Source organism: Dasypus novemcinctus, chromosome 16 (genome assembly GCF_030445035.2).
Source record: "Dasypus novemcinctus isolate mDasNov1 chromosome 16, mDasNov1.1.hap2, whole genome shotgun sequence".
NCBI lineage: Eukaryota > Metazoa > Chordata > Mammalia > Cingulata > Dasypodidae > Dasypus > Dasypus novemcinctus.
In genome coordinates, this window is record NC_080688.1 from 12,562,608 (window position 1) to 12,575,454 (window position 12,847).

A 12,847-nucleotide genomic window follows, 5' to 3' on the forward strand; every position below is an offset into this window, starting at 1 on the left:
GAAATAGATTTGTCTGAACAGGAATGGGTTAGATTAAGAATATAATTTTCTGGGGTCAAGAGGCTGATGAATTACACTAAAGAATAATAGTGTAATTCCTGGGATGCTGACAGTGGACTTCTGGCTTCTGGAGATTCAAACCAGGGCAGCCCCTTATCTCTCTTTCTTTTTCTTCTAATACTCCAGCAATGTATATCAGTGTACCAAGTAGTGACCCAGATGTTTCTTAGGTTCTTTTCACTTTCAATATTTCTACTTACTCTCTATCCTCAGCCTGAATCATTTCATATGTCTTGTCTACAGTTCTCTGCTAAATTCTTATGCCAGCTTCAGTCTACTCTTGAAACCCTTTCTGGAATTTTCCAATCCAGTCAAATTTGTCTTAAACTTTTATATTTCTGTTTTATTCATTTTAAAAATTTCTAGCTCTTTACTAATATTCTCGTATTTTCATGGTATCTTTTTATTCTCTATATAATTTCCTTCATCTCCTTGCATATATTTGGGATAATTTTTAAAGGGCTTTCTTCAGCATGTCCACATTCTAATCTCCATGGGCATTTTCTGGATTTTCATCCTTTTCCTTTGGATGGGCCTTAATCTCCTGTTTCTTGGTCTTTTACTCTGATTCCACACACTGAACATTTTAAGATCTTAAAATTTTCATTCTGGAATTTATTCCATAAGATGTCTGACTCTTGGGTTTGTAAGCAGTTCATACTAAAACAGAGATCTTCTTGAGCTTCATCCCTCCTTTCATGAAGGTCTGCCCAAGGCAAATGTGGTGTGTAGTGCTTTCCCTGTCTTTATGGGCTTCTGTCTTCTCCTGGGCTTTTATACATTAGGTGTTTTGGAGTTCCACTATTTAGAGAACTCTTGTTGTTCTCTCTGTTTCCCAGTGAACCATAATCCATCTCCTGAGTGTTTGAAGCCAGCAGGCCTTTTTCCCAGAGTCTCCACATTTATAGATTTTTATACTCTTCCTTGTCTCAAGCTGTTTTTGGATGGAGGGCAAATTCTGGGGGAATGGGCACAGGAGAGGGCGTTTTGAATACCTGGAAAGAAAGGACCAGGGACAGAATCAGGGATGACAGACTGGCTTCAAATTGCCAGGGAAGGGTACTGAGAAGGGCTTCCCAAAACAGAATTGTCCTGGCCTGCCAAGCAAATCATAGTGTCTTTCATTCTCCAATCCCTATTCAGAAGTGAAACAATGGCTGCCACTGCCTTTGTCCAAACTGGTTGAAACAATATATGCCTTCAGATATAGGCCTCCAGTGATCATAATTCAGTAATCAAAACCAGGATCAGTGATCAGTCATACCCACGCAGTTCTGGGGAAAGAGGATTTTTATTTACCTTTTTGTCACCAGCAACTAGCCAGGGTCTGGACCACAGTGTGTCCTCTTAAGAGTGGGAGATCAAGGCTGGCAGCTTCTTTGCAGAGAGACAAATCTATTATTCTTTAGTGTAATTCATCAGCCTCTTCCTACCACTCTTCCTGGGATGCTGACAGTGGACTACTGGCCTCTGGAGTTTCAAAATAGTTGTTTCAGACATTTCCTACCTGCTTAATAATTGTTTGGGTTGAAGGATTGTGTCTGAAAACTTAGTACTCCATTATTTTACCACAAACCCTCTTTCATCTTCATTTTAAAGACAACTCTCTGAGAAACCTGTGCTCCAGCCCTGTTTAAATTGAAAGAATGGTGAGGAAAGCATGCTTCTTTCCATTTAAGGATAAAATCTAGAAAGTGAAAACATCATTCCCATTCACATGACCAAGAGAGATAGCTAGATATGTGTATCCTTAGCTACATATTGCTTCTTAATTAAAACTAAAGCAATTAAAATTTAGATTGAACTCCTTAGTTGCACTAGCCACATTTCAAGAGCTCAACAGTCAAATATAGTTAGTGACTGCTCCACTAGACCACGTTGATAGAGAAGTCCAAATAACAGGAAATTGTACTGAAAACAACTGTTTTAGAAGAAAGGGCCAATGGAAATTACAGGGACACATTGCAACCTACCTCAGAAAAACGAACTGATGTATGCTTTCAAGGTCATAGGCTGCAACTGGATTGAGTGTTCAGTTACACAACTTAGGGAATCTTCAGATAAAATTATGAGTAACTTGTCAAAGAGTTGGGAAGAAAAGGAAAACAATTGATATGGACTTGCTTAGTACTTGGGTACTTTTTCTTTTTTACATGCTGATATATGATTTGTCTTTTTAGTTTTAATTTCCACCACCCTAAATTCCTTTGAGGTCAGTAATTTTTTTAAAATTTCTATATTCACAAATAAGAGAGTTGGTATTCATGGAGTTTCATTAAAAAGTACAAGATCACTGACTTATGTGAAATGTAATAAAACACTTGAAAATTGTACTTTCTCTCCCTCTCTTTTCCCAGAATCAGGCACAGCCCCTCATATTCACATTGACCATGGTGAAACCAAAGGTCTTAAACTGACCTGCACATCCACAGGATGGTACCCAGAGCCTGAGGTACAGTGGAGGGATCTGCAAGGACAGCATTTTTCACCAGCCTCTGAGAAAAAGACACCAGAAAGAAGTGGGCTGTTTCATGTGGAGTCATCTATCATACTGGATGAAAGTTCAGAAAGAAATGTGGCCTGTTACATAAGGAACCCAGTTCTCAGTGTGGAAAAGGAAGTGCACATTTCTGTTACAGGTCGGTTCTCTTCAAGATCCTTGTTTCAGTTTATTACAGGCTGTCAATGCAAAATACCAGAAATGGGTTAGCATTTATCATTAGAATTTACCATGTTAAAATCTTACACTTCTGAGACTGTGAAAATGTCCAAATCAAGGTATTATTAGAGATGCTGCCTGTATTATGGTTCTCTAGAGAAACAGAATCAACAAGAATCTGTCAATAGTGTGTGATTCTATGAGAGTCTCTCATGCAGCCATGGGGATGAAAAGTCCAGGTTCTGCATGTAAGCCACAACCAAGGGCTGCAATGAAAGTCCAATGAAGGTTCTTGATGAGTTCTGGGAGATGTTGGCTGTCCAAAGATGAGCTGGGAAATTCTCACTCAGTGCTGGAATCACTTCCCCTTTTAAGGCATTCAACTGATTGGATTAAGCATCACTCATTGCTGATGGCAATCTCCCTGATTGATGTAATTGTAATCAGCTATCTATGATTTACCACTGCAGTAAAGTCAATGGTGACTAAAGTTCACAAATGCCCTTGTGTTACATTTAGTCCATTGCTTGCTTGACAAAACAACTGGGCCCAATTACCTAGATGAATTGACACAATAGCCCAACCATCACACTGCCTTACCAAAGGCTGACTGCTGGTGATATTGGACTCCTGCAACATGGAAGGCAAAATCATGACTCTGCTCATCTCTTTCTGCTTTCTCCTCCAGGCTCCATTTCTCTCTGAGATCTGCTATGTGTAATGAGACTCAGTGGCTTATGTCTCCTCTGTCCTTGCAGGCCTTTTAATTCAACTTTGGACTGCTCTGCTGATTCCAACCTCTCTCCCTTTCTCCCTTAAGCTCTGAGTTTCTCTGTCTTTCTGTTGCTGCAGGTGATACCAAAGTCTTCTCTAGCATTTTAAGGTAAATGGTGGATCTCTATTCTCCTTAAGAGGATTAAGATCCACTCATTGTCCCACAATATAATCAAATGCTTTAGATGACATGTTCTAATTAAAAAAGAGCTAACCAAAAGATCCAGTGTACAATAGGTTCACATGCAGAGGAATGGGTTTGTTAAGAACATGATTTTTTGGCATCCAAAATAATTCTCAAATCAGCACATTCAGCATTATGATAAATAGTTGATGATCAAAAAGGTATAAGTGGCAAAAATCTATAAGCAATAGACCTAGAAGGATGTTCTTGTTCATCCATTTGGAATTCATCAGGGTAATTTCCTACTTGCCTGTTGATTCTGGGCCATGATGAACCCTGAGTGGCCAGGTGACAGTCTTAACTTCCAGTTTCAATGGAATCATTGTTCTGCTCCCTGGTGGAAGCACACCTCCTTTGGGAACTAAGACCTGTATAACAGCATGGGTTAAGGTTGCAAGGATAAGAGTAAATATTTTCTTAGGGATCCCTAGGTGTAATAGTGAGTGGTACCACATTCATTTCCACTACTAGATTCCTGGGCCCTGAGCCTTATCGAGCTATGGGAGAAATTTTATCATAAAGTGCTCACTAAAACTGAGCATACATACCTTCTTGGAGTACATTGCTTCAGCCTTGCAAGGTATTACCACCTGGTTGGCACCATGACTATCTCTTTAAAAGGCCATTTCACTGTTCTATTAGTCCATCTGCTTCAGGATGATGGGGAACATGGTAAAAACAGTGAACTCCATGAAAATGTGCCCATTCCTACACATCATTTGCTGTGAAGTATGTTCCTTATAAAGAAGCAATGCTACATGGAATGCCACTCTGGGCTGGGAAAGAAAAGGTAATGTGGTGGGAGTGTTACCCATGGACATTTAGCCCAATTCCTCATGTAACTTACTTGTTCCTTTAGCATCCACTCTAGCCCAATTTTGTATATACCACTTCCACTTTATGATGGAGTGCTGCTGTGTACACCCAACTTTATGGATTTATGGATCATACAATACCCAGCTCAAGATAGGGAACTCAGGTTTCAAGGTAACTTGGTCATTCATGGTTTAGCATTCAGTCTCTACTATGTCGGAGTAGGAGACCAAAAGATTTTGCTCAAAAGGAGAATAGTTATCTGCAGAGGAAACCAAAAAGATCAGTGTTGTGTTTCTTCTGTAGGGACTTGACAAAGACATGAAATAGCATTTTTATTTGACACTGACATTTTAAGCATCATTGGGTGTACTGGATCATATAGCCTAAGTGGCAGTGCAGCTTGCACAGTAGCCTGGACCTGCCACAGAGCCTCCTCTTTATGCAGTCCCCAGTCAACTATAGTACAACTTCTGGTCAGCAGGTAAACCAGCTGGAGAAGCACACCCAAATGATGAATGTACTGTCTCCAAAATACAAAGAGGCCAACTAAGCATTGTATCTCTTTTTTGGTCATAGGAGGGGAAGATCCGACACATTACCCTTCACTTTTGAAAGGATATAGAAAAAAACATTTGCCAGATAAATAGCTACATACCAGTTACCAAGGGATGTGTGGAATGCTCAATGATACCACATCTGGGACAACAGCTGCAATTGGAGTTATCATCTGATTATTTTTTTTAATTCTAAGTGTCCACTGATCTATCAACCAACACCATAGCTCTATGACACTCAGACTTTTCTCTCTCTCTCTCTTTTTATGTAACAGGATAGGGGATTGAATCCATGGCCTCTTAGGTAGGAAGCCAGCATTCAATCACTGAGTCACATTTGCTCCCTAGAGGTTTTTTTCTCATTTGTTACTTGTGTATTGTTTTGGTTGTTGTTCATTTTTTAGTATGCAGTGGGAACCAAACCCAGGCCCTCCCATGTGGGAAGCAGGCATTCCCCTGCTTGAGCAACATCTGTTTCCCTCAGATTCTTGATTGCTGCTTTGAGTCTGCCTTTCATTGTTGTAGCCACAATCATCTTTGTTGATTAAGGCTACTACTTGACTATTATGAGCCTGAGACCCAATCATCCACATAGTATTTAAAGATTTGAGTTTCATGACAGCAGTTTGAAAAATAATATCTGGACTACAGAGAAGAGCATCCACAGAGCTCAACAGAGAAGATGGGGTACATCTTACAAATTTATTCCTCACTGTCCTGGTCAAAGGAGTGTCCTTTGGCCTGTGTCCTGTGGTGGGTGGACAGTTCTCAAATGGTGAACCCATTCTAGCATTCCAATCTTCTAAACTTTTGGATCCCCTCATCTACAGTACACCAGGGTAACTCGAGCATCTTGACTTCAGACATTCTAGGTCATCTTTAGGCCCATATTTCAGAAAGTCACCTGAGCAAACTATTTGAGACCTTTCTAACACCTTATGCTACAACAATGAATCCAGAATACCTGTTTAGTGGGTCCATATTGATAAATCAAGCCTGATCTATATAATCTTTCTACCATTATTCCACAACCTTAATAGCTATTGGCACACATATTTTCCTAATTTCTATCTATGTACATTAGAAAACACATACAGTTGTTTTAGAGTATAATATACTTCTTCATGGGTCACACTCTGTATTTCACCTTTGAGGGCATGTTGTGACTTAGTCAAGTAAGAATTCTTGAAGAGAAGAGAGGTCATGCTGGTGGTTAGGAGAATTATTAGGCACTTTTACAAGCAAAACTGACTTCAGGACATTCCTTTGCATATGTTTTTCTGGCGAAGCAGGATTAATCTCTTCAGGCAAGGGTTGCATGGCAAACTCCTCAGTCCAGGCTGGAGTTTGACTGGTACCAACCTCTGGGCAGGGAGGAAGTCCATATTCCCTGTGGTAGACTGGATCCTGTACACTGCAAGCTTTAGTTTGGCTGATATGTGCTTCAGGAAGGGAGGGAGTCTGGGCTCCATAGCAGGCAGGAGGCTGGGTGATACAAGCTTCACATTTCATGATCACCAAACCAGACAATTACAGGCTTGTCTGTCAAAGTCTCAGTATAAATTAGGGTTTCAATGTCCCCACCAACATCATAAATCCATATGTCTCCATCCCTATCCTCAGGGTTCAACTTCTTTCCAAATCAATGCCCTCAGTTTAACAGCAGGCACCCTACATGGTTGAGATTTTAGTTTCTATTTGCATTTATTTGCCAAATGGGTGCTGATGAAAAGTACTGTAAATCTGTAGGCTTTTTATAAAAGATATTTATTCGTGGTAAGAACTTATAGTTTTAAGACCCTCAAGAGTCCAGCTCAAGGTTATTTTCTCACCAAAGTCATTTGGCATGTATTGAAGCAAGATTGTCACTGATCTCTATGAAGGATCAGTCATTGACTCTGGTTTTCATCTCTCTCAGCTGCAGGCTGGCATAGAACTTGCTTTTCAGACCTTCCTCTCTCTGCTGGCATGAGGCTCATTACTTACTGGGCCTTTTCAGCTGTCCTGTTCTCTTCCCAATGTTAGCTGCAAAGTATCCAGTGAATTGTTCATTTCTCTCCAGGGTTCCAGGATGAAAAATGACAGAAATTTCTCTTCCAACACATATTCTTGAGTGAATGTCCATTTATACTGGCCCACAGTGGGGGTGGGGACTCAATCTGAGTCAAAACTTACAGATGCTGTCAAATCAAAGACAATGTTAACAGATAATCAGTGACACTTCAGCTGAATCTAATGCAATCAGATGGTATCACACCCAGAGCAATAGATTAGCTTACAAATATCATCTTTCTTATTTAGGGATTCATAAAATAGTCTTGGAAATTACACCATTGTAACTCTGCTGTTTGTATAGTGATACTCTTAGTCTGATTTTCAGAGATCTTAAATCTGAAGCTGCACAAAACAGTTTTTTTTTCAGAGCACACACAGAAACTTTCACATCATTCATGCTGCATTTAAGTTTCATATTTTAAGGCTTTATTTCATTCTTTCTTTTGTAATTGTTTCCAAGGTACAGCCTGCCAACATCATTGTATCTTTTAACTCCGCAAATCTCTGTTCGAGTATTAAAAACACTCCCATTTGGATACTTGCTTCTTATAAGCATGGAAGTATTCATATCCAATGGTGATATTTTGTCTTGCTCAATTGCCAACTCAAAACATGTACTCTCAGAATCCTTTGATTATTGGAAAGGAATCAGTGCCCAAATCTAATCAGAGTTGAGCGCCTATTGCAAAACTCTAAGTACCAATTCAAAAATCACATTTTTAAGATTTTATTTCTTAGGAACCACTCCCAGTTCCAAAATATATTAATTAGGGTTCTCTAGGGAAATAGAACCAATAGGATATATCCAGAAATAGTATGAGATTTTATAGAATTGTTTCATGTGACTGTGGAATGCAAAAGTCCAAATTCTGCAGGGCAGATTGCAAACTGGGGCCTCCAATGAAGGTCTTTGGTAAGTTTCCAGGAGACATTGGCTTTCTGAAATAGAGGTAAGAATTGTCCCTCTGAATGGTGAAATCCATTCTGCTTTTAAGGACTTGAACTGACTGAGTGAGATGTCATTCATGGTTGAAGACACTCTCCTTAGTTGATTGTAGAGGTAATCAGGCATCTACGCAATCAACTCACTGATCATTAAAGTCCATGAAATACCCTTGTACTGTAACTAGCCTAGTGCATGCTTGAGTAGACTACTGGGCACCATTGCCTGGCTGACTTGACTCATTAATCTAGCCATCAAAAAATCTTTGTCCTCTTTTGTTTACTCCATGTGTCAAATAAATGCCATTATTTAAATATAATAAAAATGCATTTCTGTGCTAAATCACTCAAAGAGTAATGCAGTTCTTTGAGGAATCATTCAGTCCTCTCTAAATTTCCCCTAATTCCAGTACCTAAGGAAACCATTCATAACAATGTCAAATTTATTCTCCCATCTGTCCATTTCAATTTGAGTCCTGGCATCACAACTTACTAATTCTGTGACCTGGGCCAAGTACTGACTTTCCCATGCCAAATCCCAATATATTATATAGGAATATGAATAGTGTCTACCTCAATTTTATATGAGGATTAATTGATAAATCATGTCAAAGGCAAAGAAAACTTCAGACACCCCAATCTACCCTCTACACATACCCAAAATAATTGTTCACAGAAATAAAACTGCACCCAAATACACCCTGCAACTTTACCTTATTGTTTTCCTTAAGAGGGAAGCTTTGTACCCTGTCAGTAAGGCTTCTCCTCATTTTCTCTTCCTTATCTCTCTAGCCTCATACGTGGCCTCTCTTTTCGTTCTCTTCCTCCTTCCTCTAAACCCATAACAATCTCCCTAGACAGTTAACCACCTGATGCCCCATATAGTTTATGATTGACTGTCACAGTCCCTTATTTTCCTGTAGTAAGTCTTTTCCATTGGTCATTAAAGACCTAGACCAGATATCTCCCTTCCTGGAAAGTCATCTCTGACCTAATATGTAAGTTCCCTTTCATTACCCTTTTATTATTTTGAAGACATGTTTTTATATCTCTCTAGCTAGAGCATAAGCATTCTGAGGACACTATATCTTACCTCTTTTAATATCCACAACTTAGCAAAATACTTAGTCAAAAATTAATTTAAAAAAATTGATGGAACATTTGCATGATTTTTTTTCAAACAGTAAAATGTCACTTCTTATATGCTTCAACATTGTAAAGTAAACTTAATTAAGGTAATTAAAAAGAGAAAATTATATTTTTAATTTGAAGAATAGAAAGCAGATGTCAGATACATAAAGATATATATTTTTTTAAGTATACTTAGTAAAACAAAGTAAGAGGGAGGGAAATACCCAGAGTATTCTCATGATATTTAAGACAGGATGTTGAGTTGGGAATGAGGAAGGAAAAATCAATTCCTTCAAGTCATGTTAAGAGACAGCTCTTGAAAATAGAATGTAGGAAATGAAATATAAAATAAAAGAATATTTCTTCATATTTATATAATCTGAAACAAATTCACAATTAATTAACAATTAGTTTATGTATTCACAATCATCTTTTGAAATTTTTAATGAAGTTAATCCTTGAACAAGTGTGTCCTTGGCACCTCTTTTGAACTAACATTATAAATGAATAATATTGACACCATGTTGTTACTACATTTGGAAGTTTCTAACGGTCAGTTGCAATTCTCAGAAGGGTCTAAGTAAGCTAAACTTCTGTCCCTGGGCCCCGGAGTTAAAACCTGTTTGACTTAATCACACAAAATCTTCATAATTCCCCATTTATTCTTATATACTACTCATCAATTCTCAGTCATCTGCATATCAGCTCAAATTCAAAAATATTTAGAAAATAAATAGATAGAAAGGAAACCAGTCAATGACAGTTTAGGAATACCCTAGATGAAGAAAGAAAACTTTATGGGCGGAGAAACTTAATTGATTTTTTAGAATTTTAACATGAAAAAATTGAATTTTACAAAATTAATAAGTTAGTGTATGTGAAATCTGGATTGTGGGGACTGGGTGTCTGATACATTACATTTATATGTTTAGAATGTTTAAAATTTTCAGAATTTTTAAAGTGAGCTTCCTGGGTTTCTGGAAATTGGGAAGAAGCAGGAAAACAAGAACTTTTACAAGATTTTTGAATTTGAATTCCTTATCATTGCAGAGCCCTCTGAGTGAGATTTAGAATCTCTGTCCTCCTAAAAATATCAGATAGGAGAGAGCATCTGAGGATTCATCATTAACAGATAAGTCACTTTGTGTCAAACTTAATTTCATAGTATGCAATCCCTTTTTCAGATGCCTTGTTCCCCAGGGTCTCACCCTGGCCCGTGGTAGTACCTGTGATTGTGGTTCTCCTGATCATCATTGGGATCATCTGTGTTCTACTAATGCGTGCTAGAAAATCAAAAGGTAAATATGGGTCTATCGTCATTTGTGAGGGAATCAGAGGATAACTTCATTCAATAAAATCAGATGTGAAATGTAAGATCTCATTAGAAATTGAAATTAAGAAGAAAATGATTCAAGAGGAAAAATATTCCACCTGCATAGATGTGAATCTGCATTGTCAAATGATAAATGTTGCCTGATCAAGGTCAACTACCTCATCAAGAAAGAACATAACAGCTTCATTCATTTGAGAACTGACACTAAAATTTGTGGGTCTAGGATCTCCTTCCTTCCTTCCTTCCTTCCTTCCTTCCTTCCTTCCTTCCTTCCTTCTTTCCTTCCTTCCTTCCTATTTCCTTTCATCTTTCCTCCCTCCCTCCCATCTTTCCTCCCTCCCTCCCTCCCTCCCTCCCTCTCTCCCTCCCTTCCTTCCTTCCTTCCTTCCTTCCTTCCTTCCTTCCTTCCTTCCTTCCTTCCTTCCTTCCTTCCTTCCTTCCTTCCTTCCTTCTCTCCCAGAGATGATCAAATGTTCTGTAACATTTCTTCTTTACTGTAATCCTGGTTTACAATCAGGATATATTTTCCTCTTATCAGAATGCAAGTGATCTCTATTGTGGGGCCAGGGTAAAGGGGAAGACTGGATCAGAATCAAAGCATTATTTGGTGAGCATGAGTTAGAATGCACTAATGTAGACTTACTATTATTCTACTATAAGCTTATTGTTATTCTAGCAATGGAAGAACTTTTAAGATTGATGTGGAGGTAGTGACCACTGGTGATTCCGAGGGAAGGAAGAGGGAAGAATAGATGTAATATGGTGGCATTTTTGGAATCTTGGTACTTTCCTGCATGACACTGCAATGAATGTTGCCATTAAATATTTTGCCATAACTTACAAAATTGCACAGGACAGAATGCAAACTATTCTGTAAACTTTAATCCACAGTTAGTTGCAATGCTTCATTGTGTCCATCATTTGTAAAAATTTACCACAATAATGAAAGATGCTGTTAATTTGGGAAAGTGTGGGAGGGGGAGGGGTTGGGTCATACGGGAATCCCTATTTTTATGTAACATTTATGTAATCTAAAGTTTTTAAAGAATTTTTTTGTAAATAAAATTTTCACACAGGTAAGAACTGCCTATGCACCTTGCTCTTCCAGGAGAAAGCACTTCCTCAGAAAATAAGGATTAGAAAATTCCCTACTTCAATTACTTTATGCCAGACAGAGCTTGATACTCATAACCCTTGACTTTTTGTTCCTCACTTTTTAATGTGAATTGGGAGCCCTTTGGACAACTTATTTCCAAACAAAATGTTAATATCAATGCTACAGCTACCCCTTTGTATCTATTCCTGAGTGGCATATTTTTAGATTTGCATTTACCATCTACTGTCTACATGAGTTATACAGTTTCCAGTATCTTGATCATGACCTCATTCTGATAGAGCTGATGTCAATAATCCAAGATGAAGAAATTCAAAATGGGAAGAGGTGATTACCATTGCGCTAAAGTGCTACTCTCTTTAACTGTCAATCTTTGAAAAACTGATAGTAAATGAGTCCAATAAATTATTCTACAGTTCAAATCTCAAACCTCAAAATGGTTGATAGACATAATTTAATCAATTCAAATTAAAAAATGACTATTGTGATGACAGATGTTTTATGTACAATTTTTTTAAATTTTGATTTAGTGCAGAAAAAAAGGTTTGGTTGATAGAACAAGGAATAGTAGCATAAAAAGGCAAGAATGGTAGCATATAAGGGTAAGAGTGGAGATTGTTTGAAAAAATTTGACAAAAGATTTAATTTTTAGAAAATTGTCCAAGCTAATTTCACCTCCCATCATCCATGCCAAATAATCAATTAAATTAACAACTTATTTGCACATTCCATTTCATATTATTTTGTCACAAATATATTAGCCAGCACTGACTGAAAAGTTGAATTGTTTCAACACTTTGAAAATACTTCACATATATGCACATATATTTATGAGCAAATGTTTAGAAATATACAGGCAAAATACTTGAATACTCTTTGAATATTCTTTCCTTTGAAACTAATTGATTTGTTTCCATGTGTTCATTTTTATAAATGAAGCAAATAAACATGAAAACACACATAATAGGTTACTAGATTGATTTATCAAAGAGCTTTTATACTTTATAGTAGATGACAAACTTATGTATCTATTTTTTTAATTTTTAAAGAAACTTTATATTACATAAATGTTACATTGAAAATATAAGTGTTTCCCATATACTGTAGCTCCTCCTTTTCACAACTTTCCCCCATTAACATCATCTGTCATTAGTGTAGTGCATTTGTTAAAATTGAACAAATATTGAAGCATTAATTCTAATCATAGTTTATAGTTTACATTATG

The 12,847-nt window shown here is 37.5% G+C and overlaps 1 protein-coding gene across 2 annotated transcripts in view; it reads left to right on the forward strand.

The window, feature by feature from the left end:
• LOC131273641 (butyrophilin subfamily 1 member A1-like) overlaps positions 1–12,847 on the forward strand; it is a 45,041-nt gene that overhangs the window by 14,391 nt on the left and 17,803 nt on the right. For both annotated transcript variants that reach the window (XM_058277250.1, XM_058277249.2), the window contains exons 3-4: positions 2,418–2,699; positions 10,360–10,473. In XM_058277250.1, the coding sequence (XP_058133233.1) occupies positions 2,418–2,699; positions 10,360–10,473 (396 nt within the window). The remainder of the gene's footprint in view (positions 1–2,417; positions 2,700–10,359; positions 10,474–12,847) is intronic.